This window comes from Mastacembelus armatus, chromosome 6 (assembly GCF_900324485.2).
Source record: "Mastacembelus armatus chromosome 6, fMasArm1.2, whole genome shotgun sequence".
NCBI classification, from domain to species: Eukaryota; Metazoa; Chordata; class Actinopteri; order Synbranchiformes; family Mastacembelidae; genus Mastacembelus; species Mastacembelus armatus.
This window is the reverse complement of record NC_046638.1, coordinates 8,346,774-8,363,867: the sequence shown is the minus strand read 5'-3', so window position 1 is coordinate 8,363,867 and position 17,094 is coordinate 8,346,774. Positions and strand designations below refer to the sequence as shown.

The following is a 17,094-nucleotide window of genomic DNA, read 5'->3' as shown; positions in this document are numbered from 1 at the left end:
GCAGTCATAAATTAGTCTTACTAGAGTAGGTCATTATAAATTAGCCTTACCATAGCAGGTCGTCATAAATGAGTCTTACTATGGCAGGTCGTCATAAATGAGTCTTACTATGGCAGGTCGTCATAAATGAGTCTTACTATGGCAGGTCGTCATAAATGAGTCTTACTATGGCAGGTCGTCATAAATGTGTCTGGCAGGTAGTCAAAAATTAGTCTTACTAGAGTAGGTCATTATAAATTAGCCTTACCATAGCAGGTTGTCATAAATGAGTCTTACTATGGCAGGTCGTCATAAATGAGTCTTACTATGGCAGGTCGTCATAAATGAGTCTTACTATGGCAGGTTGTCATAAATGAGTCTTACTATGGCAGGTTGTCATAAATTAGTCTTACTATGGCAGGTTGTCATAAATTAGTCTTACTATGGCAGGTTGTCATAAATGAGTCTTACTATGGCAGGTTGTCATAAATTAGTCTTACTATGGCAGGTTGTCATAAATGAGTCTTACTAGACCGGGACGTCAGAAATTTGTCTTACTATGGCAGGTAGTCATAAATGAGTCTTACTAGAGTAGGTCATTATAAATTAGCCTTACCATAGCAGGTTGTCATAAATGAGTCTTACTATGGCAGGTTGTCATAAATTAGTCTTACTATGGCAGGTTGTCATAAATTTGTCTTACTATGGCAGGTAGTCATAAATTAGTCTTACTAGAGTAGGTCATTATAAATTAGCCTTACCATAGCAGGTTGTCATAAATGAGTCTTACTAGACCGGGTCGTCAGAAATTTGTCTTACTATGGCAGGCAGTCATAAATTAGTCTTACTAGAGTAGGTCATTATAAATTAGCCTTACCATAGCAGGTCGTCATAAATGAGTCTTACTATGGCAGGTCGTCATAAATGAGTCTTACTATGGCAGGTCGTCATAAATGAGTCTTACTATGGCAGGTCGTCATAAATGTGTCTGGCAGGTAGTCAAAAATTAGTCTTACTAGAGTAGGTCATTATAAATTAGCCTTACCATAGCAGGTCGTCATAAATGAGTCTTACTATGGCAGGTCGTCATAAATGAGTCTTACTATGGCAGGTCGTCATAAATGAGTCTTACTATGGCAGGTCGTCATAAATGTGTCTGGCAGGTAGTCAAAAATTAGTCTTACTAGAGTAGGTCATTATAAATTAGCCTTACCATAGCAGGTTGTCATAAATGAGTCTTACTATGGCAGGTCGTCATAAATGAGTCTTACTATGGCAGGTCGTCATAAATGAGTCTTACTATGGCAGGTCGTCATAAATGAGTCTTACTATGGCAGGTCGTCAAAAATGAGTCTTACTATGGCAGGTCGTCATAAATGAGTCTTACTATGGCAGGTCGTCATAAATGAGTCTTACTATGGCAGGTCGTCAAAAATGAGTCTTACTATGGCAGGTCGTCATAAATGAGTCTTATTATGGCAGGTCGTCATAAATGAGTCTTACTATGGCAGGTCGTCAAAAATGAGTCTTACTATGGCAGGTCGTCATAAATGAGTCTGGCAGGTAGTCAAAAATTAGTCTTACTAGAGTAGGTCATTATAAATTAGCCTTACCATAGCAGGTCGTCATAAATGAGTCTTACTAGAGCAGGTCGTCATAAATGTGTCTTACTATGGCAGGTCGTCAAAAATGAGTCTTACTATGGCAGGTCGTCATAAATGAGTCTTACTATGGCAGGTCGTCATAAATGTGTCTTACTATGGCAGGTCGTCAAAAATGAGTCTTACTATGGCAGGTCGTCATAAATGAGTCTTACTATGGCAGGTCGTCATAAATTAGTCTTACTATGGCAGGTCGTCATAAATGAGTCTTACTATGGCAGGTCGTCAAAAATGTGTCTTACTATGGCAGGTCGTCATAAATGTGTCTTACTATGGCAGGTCGTCATAAATGAGTCTTACTATGGCAGGTCGTCATAAATGAGTCTTACTATGGCAGGTCGTCATAAATGTGTCTTACTATGGCAGGTCGTCAAAAATGAGTCTTACTATGGCAGGTCGTCATAAATGAGTCTTACTATGGCAGGTCGTCATAAATGAGTCTTACTATGGCAGGTAGTCATAAATTAGTCTTACTATGGCAGGTCGTCATAAATGAGTCTTACTATGGCAGGTCGTCATAAATGTGTCTTACTATGGCAGGTTGTCATAAATGTGTCTTACTATGGCAGGTCGTCATAAATGAGTCTTACTATGGCAGGTCGTCAAAAATGTGTCTTACTATGGCAGGTCGTCATAAATGAGTCTTACTATGGCAGGTCGTCATAAATGAGTCTTACTATGGCAGGTCGTCATAAATGTGTCTTACTATGGCAGGTCGTCATAAATGAGTCTTACTATGGCAGGTCGTCATAAATGAGTCTTACTAGAGCAGGTCGTCAGAAATTAGTCTTACTATGGCAGGTCGTCATAAATGAGTCTTACTATGGCAGGTCGTCAAAAATGAGTCTTACTATGGCAGGTCGTCATAAATGAGTCTGGCAGGTAGTCAAAAATTAGTCTTACTAGAGTAGGTCATTATAAATTAGCCTTACCATAGCAGGTCGTCATAAATGAGTCTTACTAGAGCAGGTCGTCATAAATGAGTCTTACTAGAGCAGGTCGTCATAAATGAGTCTTACTATGGCAGGTCGTCATAAATGAGTCTTACTATGGCAGGTCGTCATAAATGAGTCTTACTATGGCAGGTCGTCATAAATGTGTCTTACTATGGCAGGTCGTCATAAATGAGTCTGGCAGGTAGTCAAAAATGAGTCTTACTAGAGTAGGTCATTATAAATTAGCCTTACCATAGCAGGTCGTCATAAATGAGTCTTACTAGAGCAGGTCATTATAAATTAGCCTTACCATGGCAGGTCGTCAGAAATTAGTCTTATTTTGACAGGGCGTCACAAATTAGTCTTTGCCTGTCAATTTCCACCAGTTGGCCTAATATTGCTAATTTGTAGTTTTTAAAGAACTTGTTTATGGCATGACAACCATAATCACAAGACTTTTGAGATAACTTGAACCAAAAGACACTGAAAAAAAGTCCATCGACCAGCAGCAGCACTGGCAGTTTTCAATACTCACACATTTCCTAAAAAAATACAGATTGGTCTAATAAATTATTTTTTATCATTAGCAAACTGTATCAATGGCTTTGAAGTGCTGATAAATTGTGATTACCCATATCATCATGTCATACTTTCATATATTGGCATGTATGAGAGTGAAACAGGTTTGAATTAAGTTCTATGTGATATTATAAACTCGTAAATTTAGCTTGGTGAAGAATGAAAAACTTTTTGTACCATCCACTGAGTTTTTTCACAGAGGCCCCATCAAACGAATGGCTGTGGTGACTTTGCAGTAGTCACTTAACAGTTTTTTTCTATTCTGTTTACTCCCACCATGTATTACAGTTTGCCATTTAAACAGTGCTTACCTCCTATGTGCTTTTAACCAGCGCACGTCCTAATATTTAATATACCAAAATACAAAACACAGTAAGTGCTGTGGCTTGGTGATATGATTATGGTCCTTTTTTCTTTACAAAACTGAAATACAAAATAATAAATAATGATTGCCCAAGTGTTCAAGTGCAAGAGTTGTAGTTGTAGTTGCTAATGAACTCAAAACAAAAGAGTGAAAATCAAATCTATAGAAAAAAAATATATGTGTGAATTCACAGAAAGCCAGTGACAGTGGCCATCTTTTATTGTAATGTATACCCTCAGAGAACTTTCCAGATCAGATAAACTGCTGATGTTTTAATCCTTTTGTTCTTTCAAGAAATAAGGTCATTACCTGATTGTAGGTGTGCACTGAATTGCCCCTTCCAGAGGTCATGTGACTCGAAAAACAAAGCGGTCCAGTCTTCATCAGACTTATCTAATGATGTTCCGAAGAAAGAATTATTTCAAAACAAAATCACATTGTTGATAGTGTGAAGATAAGACATAGAGATAATTAACTGTGTATTTAGACTAAATCCAACCAGTGAGTACCTATCCCCCGCCCTCTCCTCTATTGGCTGCTGGAGGGTGGGTGGGTGGGGGTGGAGGTTGTGGCTCATAAAGTTTAAGTTTTGCTGGTGTGTTATCCAGGAGACAGTGTGAATAAAATGTGCTGACGGGTGTTCTTACCGCAGGATATCTCTCAGGTCGATTAAGATGTGGATGGTCTTCTTCTTGAGTGCCGTGCTGGGGGTGCTAGGGTCTGAAGAAACGCCCTCCGGAGCAGCTCAGCAGCTTCAGGCCCTTCACTGCCCTCCCTGCGAGCGGGTACACTGCTCCTCCAGGCGGGCGCTGACGCTCCAGTGTAAAGGTGGTGTTACCACAGGTGTCTGCGGCTGCTGTCCTGTCTGTGCCAGAACCGAGGGGGAAACCTGTGGGGGAACGTGGGACTATCTGGGAAAGTGTGATGAGGGACTGGTGTGCGTTTACCAGGATGCAGCAGCTGACAAGCCAAATGCAGAGCGAAGTGGTATCTGTAAATCAGGTGAGATTCACAATATGTAAATACTCAAACCACCCTTAAAATTATACTTAATTACATAACTTGAGCAAACGTACTTCATTGCATTTCACTACTGTTGCACTAAGTCACTGCAGCAGTGCCAGTGTGGTAAATCTTGTTTATGGGCTGTTAGGTCTGATAGTGTGGTCAAGGCTTCCTTTGATTCAAAGGTTTCTGCTAACAGTGAAGCCATAATCGCACCTCTTATCGCCTCACAGTGAAGTCCTAACATCGTTACTGATACAGTATCGGACGTTGTACAAGATTAGAAATGTTCATGTTTTCATGCTGCTCATGAAATAAGATATTCAATTTCATATGAAGAGTTTTAGGAATTTCAAGTCCTAATTATTATTTTCTCATTGAGGGTTTGAAATGTGTCTTTGTGCAGTGATTGAACCACTGGATCCAGAGAGCTGTCACCCAGAGTGCACCAAGGAATATTGTCAAGCCAACCCCTCTGATATCTGCTCTGCCAGGTGACTGAGTAAACCTTCATTTGAAAAACCCTTCCTTCTTTATTTAAGGTCTTATATGTTGCATGTCTGACACAAATCTGACTTTCCTGCATTGCAGATTTGTGTCTGTGGAGAAAAAGACATGCCAGGGCTCCTGCCAACACACCTGCTGTTCAAGCTGTCTGCTACTGAAACCCCCATCATGCCCTCAGACCTGCGCCGCTTCTGACGCTACCTGCCTACAACGCTTTGGGAAATGTGTTCACAATCACCTGACAGCTACTCATAATCCCGTATGCCACAATAACCTACAGGTGGGGTGAGGGAAAAACAACAAAGTATCCAGTATTTTTTCATGATGCTTTATTTTAAATGAATAAATACACCAATGTGTATTGTCTTTTTTCTTTGTAGAGTAATCCCGAGGGACATTTCATGTGTTTGGTCCCAGCTTGCCAAAGCACAAAGAAATGATTCTTTACAGACAAGAGGACCAGAGGAAATCTTCACTAGCACATGTAGCAAAATGGAAAAAGGCAGCTATCTCTAATATTCTATAACTTGAAAACAATCACAGTTTGTTTGCAATGTAAACCTGAAAAAAAAAACCTCTGAAATAAAATATATTTTTAATCATGAGAAATAAAATTTTCATTCATTTTGGACTGTATGATGGTGATATTGTTTATATCGCTGATGATAATGGCTGGATATATTCCACATTTTGCATTATGTTGTCACTTCATGTATGTATTGATTTATGTGGTGGGTTTTAGATATTTTATTATAAGTTTTGTGTAATTTTCGCTTAAACCCAGGGTTGCTCCATGTTTCGCCAGGCTGCAATAAGAAAATCATCAAGATTCATGTGATCACTAGTAGAAAAAAGCACTTTCTTTGACAAGAGTAAATGTTTATAATAATGACATCTATCTTTTATTACCTTGAGGATAAACAAACACCTATTGACAAGAGATGTATAAACTCACTGTTGTAAATTACTACTACACTATCCATCCATCCATCATCTATACCTGCTCAACCCTTAACCAGGGTCACAGGGATCTGCTGGAGCCTATCCCAGCTCTCTTTGGGTGGAAGGCAGGGGTACACCCTGGACAGGATACTACTACACTATGCAAGTCCCAATTAATCCCATATAGCCACATAAAAAAGTAGTAGGTACATGATGAATGAAGTATCAATGAACACCTGTATATCATATACATAATGCTTCAGTATTATTAACGTTTTTAGCCAAACTAGCCGTGTGCCTTTAGAGATTGGAGTGTTTTTCTGTCTCTGTTCATCATAGATTGAAATATCTCAACAACCTGAATGCATTGCCTTGAAATTAATGCAAACATTCATGGTCTGTCTTCGATAATCCTTCTGATTTTTCAGTTAGCAGGTCAGCAGGCCCAAAACACTATTGTACCTGAATACGCTCTTAAACATAAGCCACTTTTTAGTGAATGTTGACCCAACAATGAGTGAAACTCTGAAAATTGTCTTGGAATTTGTTCAAGACAAGAGGCCTCACTGCATCACAATCTTAAATCCGACCCTGTGAAGAAGAAATTAGTGCAATAATGCAGATACAACAAAGCAGTAAATCACTATAACAATAAATTGATCCCATTTGAAGAGTTTTTCTGATTCACAGGAGAAGTAAAACAGCTTGAGTCCCCTCTGTCATCGCTGCCCCCTTGCCAGTTGATGGTTATTGAATAACAGATGGTTTATGAGGCAGCAATAATGAAGCGTGTACAGAAAGGGAATAAAGTGTGGACCAACAATGGGCAGTTTGTTCTGTGTCCTTCAGATGTGACATTTCTGAAGAACAGAATCTGTTTATCTGAAGGATTTCGCAAGATGGAATTGGTTTTTATACCAAAACATAAGCTCGCATTTTCTTTCATCTTCTCTCAACTATAGTGAGCCTGATGCATCAGTGAGGTACTGTAATATCTATAGCATATCTTGACTGAAGATGCTTGTTTCTAAACAAAAATTAAGTGTTTTGGTTGCAGAGGAGGGAAACATTAAGATATTATTCCACAAGCAGTTACTGGTATTAGTGAATTAAAGAAACAGCAAAAATACAAAGTTTGCAAAATCTGTCTGAACCTTGAAAATTTTACCAAAGCAAAAACATATCAAATATGTTCCTGTTTGTGTGATGTCCTTTTACAATGCAACAACAATGCTTTTTCTTTATTTGTTGTGCTTCTAACTGTGGATATTTATATCAGGAATCTATTAGAATGACACAATTTGTTAACAAAGCAAGCCGCCCCTGTTATCAAACCCATATATTCATCTCTCTTTTTTTTTTTTTTACTGTTAAAAACAACTGATAACAAAGGATTGTCTATGGGCCAGCTGTAATAAATGTGCTCCTGTCAGAGGCAACACACGTTAAAGTCTGAATGCAGAACAAAACCCTGGAACAATAGAAAAGTACAAAAGATTATTATGAAAGCGTAACCTTCAACTACATTATTAAAGGAAGCAGCTCCAAACAGCTCTGTCTGAATAATGTGGGATGTTATAGGGATCTTAAATAAGCCTGGTCACTTGCTCTTAAAACAAACAGTATTTACAAAAGATATTAAAAGTATTCAAAAAGTAAAGTATGGTACAGTAGAATTTTATTAGTGTCAACACCAGATTTAAAGGACTGGTGGCCTGCATGGTACAGAGCTTACTTTCTTTAGTACTTTAAGGACAGTTGCCTTTCTATGACCAAGCATTTTGAAAATCAGCACAATCACAACTATCACCTCTATATCATAAAGTAACATTTAAATCATGTCATGAAAGGCTCCAACTGATTCACGTCCAAAAACCTGCATAATATAGTCATAATATTAAAATTAACAATTTAAAGGAACAATGTCATTTCTGCCTGATTAACAGCTATTCAGGCATTAGAACCAATAATAAGTCAGTTATAACGTGCTACAAATCCTCCATACTTAAGACAGAAATTGCGTCTGATTGCATCTCAGAAGGAATTTATGACGTTTGAATGAGCAGCTCTTTTCCACTTCAGTTAATGAAAGTCACCAGAGGACTAAAACCACACAGCAATGGAGCTTATCTACAAAACTGAACATTTACTAAACCATACAGGTTACAGATAAACATTACTTAACATTCTTTAAATGCAGAATGGAGAATTACAAATCTCAACAAAACGGGATCCTCTTTAGCTGCTAACTGAAAAGATATTTGTCTTAGAATAATGGTAATTATAATTATTTGTACAAAGAAAAGTATGATTGTAAAGTCAGAACAGTATTGAGATGCATAAGCTTCATCTTTGCTCAGACCTCTAGTCAGTCTCTGATCAGGAAGGCACAGTGGATAATAAACATCCAGGCTGTTTGTCCTTTTGTCTTGTCACCTGAATAGCCTGTTCCAAAAAGATACAAAGGTTGTGGAGTTAAAGGCACCGATGAATATGAGCAGCAGAAGGTACAGACTCATCATGATGGCAAAGTGGTGTTTGAGGATCCAGGAGGTGCTGCGGGAACGTCTGAAGAAGAAACATATCAAGACATATCAAGGCATCTGAAGACGTCACCGTCGAGTGTGAGATATTTTACAGACAAAACAAAATCATTTCATTGAGAAAATAACTGTCAAGACTGACTGACCCAGGAGATTCTTACCTGGATAGGTGCCTCCTCTGAGAGTAAACAAGCAGGTACTTGACTCTCAAAAGCTGATTGTTGGTGACTACAAAGTATTTCTGTGGTACTTCCCCTCCTTCACTGTTCTTTGCCCTCGAGCGCTGACGGTCAATGATATCTGAATCTGAAATGGGAAATGAGAGGATGGTTTTAATATGAAGTGATATGAACATACAGGATCCAGATTCTGTGTATCCAGTACATTACATGGGGTACACACCTTTCTTCTTGACCTGGCACTTGACGTCTGGGTGATCAATGACTTCACACAAGGCAACACAGCTGAGCAGTGGGCCCAGGAGACTTTCTCGCCAGCCACTGCTGTGGGGACTATAGAGGACAGCCATGCTGAGGTCACTGGTGAGGTAGGTCCCCTCTCCAAACACAGAGTTCTGTATAGACGCAAAAAAACAGCAGATAAATGACTGGACCTCTCTGATGTGGAAGAATGATTATTCCCTGCACAATGTCAGTATTTTCCACAATGAACCAGCCAGTAACGGCACAGCAGAGATAGAAACAGATGCTAGCTGTACTGACCTTGTTGAGGTGACAGTGCAGACCATTGTGAATGATTGAGTGGAAGTTCTCCAGTCGGCTCCCGTGGAATGCATAGAAGACGTTTCTGCCTGCTCTTGTCTTCTCAAACCTGGCATTCATCTGATCACAGTACTCTAGCTCAAACAGGAAGTCTGGCACAGGCGCAGAAACCCCTTCATTTTCTGTCAGCTTACAAAGTCTGTCATACTGGTGGAGATGTGACAAAACAACAAGTGGTTAAAGACAACCTCGTTTATTATTCACCGAAAATTTGCAATGACGTACCTCATCTTTCTGTACTGTTTTAACAGCAAAGCTCTTTGAAGAGAGAATCCAGTGTGTTAGAGCTAGATGATGATCTCCCTGTCCATGGCGTAGTCTCACCAACTCCCTCACACCAGGCAAAGAGTTCACATCTGCCAACTAGAGAACAAAAGAAAACTTTTATTAGTTTTGTTACAATACCTTCACAGCAGATGCCAGCCTGTCAGTAGAATGTCTTCGCCTTTTATGTTTGTCATCTTTGTACCATCTGTTTGCTCGAACGTTATCATCTCCGCATCTATGTTACCACCACGGGTTCCTGTTTCAAACCAGGCCCACAGAATCTAAGATGTAATTAATACACAGCATATACATGCTAACAAATGAAAATAAGATTTTCTGTAAGTCCTCTATTTTAGCATTTTAGTCTTGATCTTCAGCTTTTCAGGGATAGACTGCTACATGAACAGCACATTACTGCCACCAAGTGTGTGTGTATCATGTCTCCATGATGCTAACAATGGGCAGGTGCGTCCTAGCTAAATCAAAGTAAAACTTAATATTTTTCCTCAGTTCATGTACCGTCATTACTGCTAAAATCAGGTCACAGAAAATATGGCAGAGCTCCAATATAGGGTATTCACAAGCTTTTGACTGTCACTATATCTCTTACCAGCTCCTCAAAGTCCTTATTGCCTCCACTTATGTATCTAGGAGGGAAGGGTCTGAGTAAAGAGTCCCTCTTGTAGTTCTGTGCAGCAGCAACAAACAGGCTGCAGCGGAGGTCTGCTGCTACTGGGTCTCTGTGCAGACATGAGCACACTAGCTCTCTGACAGCCTCAGGTGGGAGCGGTGGCTGCATTCCCAGCACTGCAGACAAGATAAGATATCACACAAGTGAGAAATTAAGTTAGGTGTTAAAAGGACAACTAACACCTCATAATAACACATTTGACAGCTAGCAGAAATGGATTCAAGGTGGTTGCATAGTTGTGAACTGTGGAAATAATTTCCAAATGATGACTTCAAGTTAAACCATCAAATGTTTACATTTGAGAAACTACAACCATAAAATGTTTGGCATTTTTCTGGTTTAAATGATACTTGGCTATTAAAATAACTAATTTCCTGTCAATTCCAGATGCATTAATACACTAATCGTTCCTGCTCCAATTCCATCACAGTCCAACATGTGTGAAGGAGGATGTTGCATATTTTGGAGAATTATCTTCTCTGCCATCCTTTCTATTTACTATTGCCTAGGCTACTGACTGGGCTGGAAATAGCTAAGATTCCCGATTTATTCCTGTATCCCTGATTGATTATTGGGTTTAAAAATTTTCAGAATTACCCAACGCGACACCTTCACAATTAATTATTAACGATCAAAGCTTCATGTTTCATATTGCATGTTAAATCTTAACCTGTAAAGCAACAGGCAGCTATAGTTTGCTAACTTAGCTGTCACGATAATAAAAAGTACAGTATTTGCCTCTGAAATGTAGTGGAGTAGAAGAAAGTACTTACATCTATACTTAAGTACAGTAGTTCAGTCAGTGTACTTGCTGTACACAGACCAAAGCTAAGGTTATTATGTTAGCATCTTAACTAGCATGTTAGCTAACATTAGCTGTGCTGCCGATATTACTGATAACAAAAGCAGCGCTGTCACACTGCCCTGGGGTTGTGAATGTATTATGATTACACTCCTGTAGCATTCAGACCCGTTTCACCTCACAAACACTAGTTTTATATCAATATTTGCCGTTACCTTCGCCGTTGTTCAACTCATAGCACTACAGGAAGCGTCATCGTTAGCTTGAGTTAGCACTGCTGTGTTCAGGTGGCGTAAAAAAACGTCGGAATTACAAGATGTTTTCACATGCAGGTACTTATAAACACAAACCGGGAAGATAAATTGGGAAAAATGGGAAGACATGCCAAGAAGCGAATACAAGGGGAAACCACGCTGTCAAACGTCAATACATGTTTGGTGTGTATTTTCTCTTCCTCATTCTATCATGAACCGTAAAGCACCAAAAATAGGACTTTTACGAGGAGACATGAAAGCAGCATCCGGCATACTGTTCCGATACTGAGAATATTATTTACATTTGTTTACATTATTGGATATAATTAACGGGTCTAGTACAACAGTCCCATAATAAATACCTACCTTCATACTTAGGGACATTTGTAACAAACTTGCTTAGGGTAAGTTGCAACATTTTTAAAAAAATATTACAACTTACCCCAAGCTAAATTTGCAAGAATGCATGAGTAAAAATTAGATTTTAATAAAAAAAAGGTTTTCTTTTTAGTTTCAGAGTGCTTAGGTCTCGGGAGAGAAAGGCTGACAGGGGTTGTGCCTCTCGACATTTTGAAGAGGACGTAAAAAAAGCCCAGGGAAAGTAAGTCAGATCTGTGGCAATATTGTGTGGCATATGCCATGTCACACTTTTTTAGATTCTGCAAAGCGAGGAAAAAGTTAAAAGATCTTGTTAATTATCACTGCACCATTGTGATGTTATTTTCCTCTCAGAGGTGAACTGTCAGGTGAACATTTTCATTTTTCCTGTGACGTATTGCATTAGCTGTGCTAACAAGCAGCCAATCAGATCAAAGTGTGTAATGCCTCCTCTGAGTTTCAGCACTGTGGACAGCATCAAGGAGGGGCGGGGCTTGTTGAAATACCTCTGCATTTTGATTGGTCAGTTCAGGCTAGCAACTAATCCGGGTTTTTTGTTTTTTTTTCCCTCGGGGCCCTGGTCCTGCCCGGGCGGGTGTACAACCAGGAGGGGGGTATGTGCGTAAAGAAAAGACCTTACGTCACGTGACCGCCTCTCAGCCCCCAAACCCATCATTTGAGGAATTTTGACACACATTAATCTTATCGAGCGCCAGATTCGTCCGTTTTCCACTGATGTGTTTCAACGCGGATTAATCTATAGGATGCATTTTAAACGAACCGAGGGATTCCAGCGACGTTCTCGGGACTAAACGAGAGGTAAGGCGTTTTAAGCGCCGCGTTTTCATTCATTACACCCCACCTAGGGCAGGGAAGGAAACGAATGTATTAAACTTCATTACGTCGCCCAGTAATTCATCGTAATCTGTAGTCTGTAGCGGGTTCACTGTGAACATCTTGGGTTTGACCTGCCGGATGAAGGATGGAGAAAAGCGCCGATGCACCGTGTCGCACAGGCTGAAGGACGCTTCTCCATCGTCTGTGATCACGATGCGCTGAGCCCTGCTGCAGCATCACTGCCATCGGCCGAAAGGAAAACACATTAAAGACAGGTTTAGCATCACAATGCGTGAAAATAAACCAATATCCGCCTGTTTTTTGGTTGGGAACGATTGTTGCATCTATAGCAGAAAGATGCCCTTCAGAGCTATAGGCTACTCCACTTCTGCCATCATATGCATTTAACGTGATTTGCAGTCACGCTGAAATAATGTTGAAAGTGGTCGATTATCGCCTATTTAAACGAGAAGAAGCTAAAGAAACACCTCTATAATCAAACCTGTAAACTATATAGTCCTGTGTCTATTTATAAATGAATATTTTGCGCCCAGAATTCATTGGAGGAATCACGACAAGGCCACACTTTGTCACGGCGCGCATTGCACAGCTGGAATATGTAGTCAGGAAAACATGTTTATCTCTGTCGACATAATGAACGATACTCCGTAATGGGTGGGTGCACCGGAACTGCTGGGTTCCACCTCAAATCAAACCATATGAGGATTCAACGCCTTTTATTACAATGAAGTGTGCATGCAGCCACAAGGAGGCCTGTGGAGCATTGTGGCCTGTTGGCTACAAGTGTGTGTTATAGTGAGTTCACACCTAATAACACAGCTCTGTTTTTGCAGTTTGGGTTTCAGGGAAGCTGAGACGGGAAGTCTGCGTGCTTGTTTTCAAGTGGAGGAAAATATTGAAGGGTCATCATGGCAGGTATGTTTTCCTTTCCATTCAGCTAAAGGCTGCAGCATGCAAAATAATGCAAAATAAACCCATTCATAAAGGCTAAATCCTTTCTTAATAAAATGCACTTGACCGTGTCTTTGTATTCTAGAAAACAACTTCCCTCCCCTGCCTCGATTCATCCCCCTCAAGCCGTGTTTTTACCAAGACTTCAATGAGATCCCAGACCAGCGTCGCACCATGTGCAAAAGGCTGTACTACCTATGGATCCGTGAGTGTAGTTGCAGGAAAACTTTGTGTGCTGATTGCTGGCTTGCAGTTTAGCAAATACTACATTTTGATCTCCTGCTACAGCTCAACTTTCAGCATTTATGTCACTTGCATGCTGGTATAAACTGTTAACATGTCACCAGGTTTGATCTCTCATGTCAGAGAGAGAACCCAGGCACTCCAGTAAAGCTTTGTGAGCAGATGGAGCAGAATGTCTCTATAATCCAGACAATTCTAGTTTTCTTTGTGCATTTTTATATATATTAGGAAATATTGTATCTAGACATAGACGTGTGACACATTTTCTGTTTGTTCAGTGATTTATGAGTTTCGTCTGTTGTTCAGGCAATATAAGACATATTTAGAATTTACAACACTATGTTTTGCCATTACGTAGATCCAATAACTAATTTATTAATCAATAAAATGATCAATGGATTAATCAGGGTAGGAGTCATTAGTTACAGCCCCTGTGATAACAGTAGACAGTAGTGACATGTCATATTGTAATATTCACATCAGCATCATGGTGTTGTTTTTATTACCACATAGGTTCTGCCATTTGAAACCAAGAATGTAAGTGTGGTGAAAATGTAAATTAGTTTATAAAATGTTTGGCATTTGTAGAATAGAAATTGTGTGTCTTGTGCTAAATAGACTTGGTCTTGATATAGAATTGAACATTTTACTGTTGAGTAGTTGCTGAGATTCATAGTGATTCAGTCCTGCTGTACTATGAGTAATGTGTCTGTGGGATATTCGCCAACGAGGTTTTTGTTTTCAGTCTTATATGTTTTGGTTATCACTGCTCCTCTGTAATGTTGACAGTGAATAGCGCCACACTAGCTGTTAATCTGATTGGCTGTCTGGCGTGGATGTGTGGAGGCGGTGGAGCGACCAACTTTGGAATGGCCTTCCTGTGGCTCATCCTCTTCACCCCCTGCTCATACGTGTGCTGGTTCAGGCCCATCTACAAGGCCTTCAAGTAAGCTGGTTCCACTCTGAGTATAAAGGTTTGTGTCTGCTGCTCCACTGAACCAGATCATTTCTCACACTGATTATTCTCTCTGTGCAGGACCGACAGCTCTTTCAACTTTATGGCTTTCTTCTTCGTCTTCATGGCCCAGGTGGTGATCAGTATTATCCAGACTGTTGGAATTCCAGGCTGGGGAGTGTGGTAAGAGATGTGGACATCTAATATTTTACACACAATGTGCAAATGCAAATGGGTTACAAATGAAAGGAAAAACACAACATAAAGTGTCTTAGCGGGATGTTGGGTCAGTGCAAAGCTTCTGTGCTCCGTGGCATAGACCCTCAAAGTTTCTGTAGCTTCACTGGAGGTGTGAACCCCATTCCTCGCAAAAATTTTCTTTAACTTGGTGGTTAATACAATAAAAATCAGTGGGAAGTTACAAGTTTAAATCAAGGATTTCACATCTTATTAAACACTATCCACAATAAGGCACTATAAATTCATTACCACTGCACCCTATAAATCTAAAATGTGATAAGTATGTGATTATGCTAATTCATTTGTTGTTCCCCTCAGTGGCTGGCTGGCTACAATCACTTTCTTCAGCACCAACATCGGGTCAGCTGTGGTCATGCTGATTCCCACCATCATGTTTACTGCGGTGGCTGTGCTGTCCTTCATCGCCCTCACAAAGGTGGCCTATACATTTCTTCTTCTTCGCTTCTGACTTTGTGCATAGTCACACGCACTTCATTTAAAGTTTAATAATGTAGAACTTTTTTTTTTTTTTTTCAATAAACACAGTAATGTTAATAATATGCGTTGGCTTTTGCAGGTTCATAACTTCTACCGTGGCAGTGGTGGCAGTCTGGGTAAGGCCCAGGAGGAGTGGGCCACTGGTGCCTGGAAGAACCCTCATGTCCAGCAGGCAGCTCAGCAGGCAGCCATGGGAGCCGCACAGGGAGCCATGCAGCAGAACCAGTACTCAGCAGCTCCCACCTACAACTATGATGAGCCGATGTAGGACAGAGGAGGGGGCCAGGCTGCTGAGTGGGCGAGACCACAAAGCATCAATTAAGAACGCAATTCAGAATTAGGTGCCCTTCATTCTAACACTGTACAAGACGAATTTAAAGAGAACAATGTAGAGAAAAGTCCAGTTTTTTTGGTGGAATTGTACTTTTATTCAATCTTCACACACAGACACACACACATGGGTGTTAATAATTTAAGACAATTCTCATTTTTTGACAGGCAGTTATTCAAAACTGCTGTTTGTTTTTTAACCTCTTATGCTGCTCAGTTTTAGCAGTTCAATGTGCGTTTTCTTTCTAACAGGGACACAGAATACACCTAAAACTAATCCCCTGAGCTCCACTAGTTATTGTGTTCAGCACAGAGTAACTTCTCTGCCTCTACCTGTCACACTTGTGTTTCTTACCTTTAATACTATTTTTTACAGGTGCTGTAATAGCCATATTGTTGAGGGTCCGCCTTTCTGTAGCCTTGAAGTCATAGCGTCACCAAACAATAAAACAATTTCCCCCTAATTGATGTGCTGTATATCAAGATATCAAAAAAAACAATTTCCCATTAAAGAAAGTATGAGAATGTTTCTTTTTATTCTTTTTCTTGCCAAGAATTAGATTCGAAGATTAATACCAGTCTCACGTCTGTACAATAAATATGAAGCTACCGCTAGCAGCTTAATATAAAGACTGGAAAATAGTTAGCTTAGCTCTCTGAAGGTAGAAAAGTGCACATTTAAAACCGGTGAGATACAACGTGTTCATTAGTGAGTGCTTGTTTCCTTTGGACAGAAGCAGGCTGCTTCCAGTCTTTGTGCTGAGCTAAGATAACAGGCTGCTAATGGCAGCTTCATATTTATTATATAGACAGTGGCATTAAGCTTCCCCTTTAATTCTCAGCAAAAAAGTGAATAATATCAAACTATCTTTTTTTTAGGTATTTATTTGGGAGTCGTCACCTTTTTCGTACTCTATTTAAACTTGGACACGTTTCTGTCGAAAAGATTGAACTTGGCCAAACACTGGTTATATTTCTATATAACCACAGTTTCAGAATATTAAAAAAAAGGATGAGAAATATCAACGTGTGTGTAATAGAATTACAACCAGAAGTTGCTGAAGGCTGAATTTCTGAAAATCCCAAAGAATATTTTTTTTGGTGACCCATTTTTCTAAAATGTAGGAGGAGTTGCTCTGCGTTAATGAACCTTTCAGTTTGATTCAGTATTATTTACATTCTCAGGAAAGGTGTTTTAGCTGGTTAGAAATTCTACTGGTAAAGCCCTTTAAGTGTCATGTTGGGCTTCTGTCTTCTTTTATCTTCTTTTATCTTTTATTGTCGCTATGTTACAGTGAAGCACAGGCAGTAGTTCGGGTTGCTGTTCATT

At 39.8% G+C, this 17,094-nt stretch overlaps 2 protein-coding genes across 4 annotated transcripts; one reads left to right on the top strand and one right to left on the bottom strand.

Annotated features, from left to right (window-relative positions):
- Positions 1-7,633: 7,633 nt before the first annotated feature.
- parp16 (poly (ADP-ribose) polymerase family, member 16) lies at positions 7,634-11,630 on the bottom strand. Of its 2 annotated transcripts, none has more exons than XM_026312141.2 (7): positions 11,273-11,630; positions 10,175-10,371; positions 9,523-9,660; positions 9,238-9,444; positions 8,918-9,089; positions 8,677-8,821; positions 7,634-8,540 (listed from the first exon to the last, which is right to left on the bottom strand). In XM_026312141.2, the coding sequence occupies exons 2-7, from the start codon at positions 10,361-10,363 to the stop codon at positions 8,405-8,407; spliced, it is 987 nt and encodes a 328-aa protein (XP_026167926.1). In that variant the 5' UTR covers positions 10,364-10,371; positions 11,273-11,630; the 3' UTR covers positions 7,634-8,404. The 2 variants fall into 2 exon arrangements, with proteins under 2 accessions (XP_026167926.1, XP_026167927.1); XM_026312142.1 differs by lacking the exon at positions 11,273-11,630 and adding an exon at positions 10,853-10,867.
- On the top strand, positions 10,978-16,444 carry scamp5a (secretory carrier membrane protein 5a). 2 transcript variants are annotated; one of them, XM_026312143.1, is made up of 7 exons: positions 10,978-11,187; positions 13,381-13,462; positions 13,584-13,703; positions 14,531-14,687; positions 14,778-14,879; positions 15,255-15,372; positions 15,514-15,702. In XM_026312143.1, the coding sequence occupies exons 2-7, from the start codon at positions 13,456-13,458 to the stop codon at positions 15,700-15,702; spliced, it is 693 nt and encodes a 230-aa protein (XP_026167928.1). In that variant the 5' UTR covers positions 10,978-11,187; positions 13,381-13,455. The 2 variants fall into 2 exon arrangements, with proteins under 2 accessions (XP_026167928.1, XP_026167929.1); XM_026312144.1 differs by lacking the exon at positions 10,978-11,187 and adding an exon at positions 12,317-12,508 and having other exon boundaries at positions 15,514-16,444.
- The last annotated feature ends 650 nt before the right edge of the window (positions 16,445-17,094 follow it).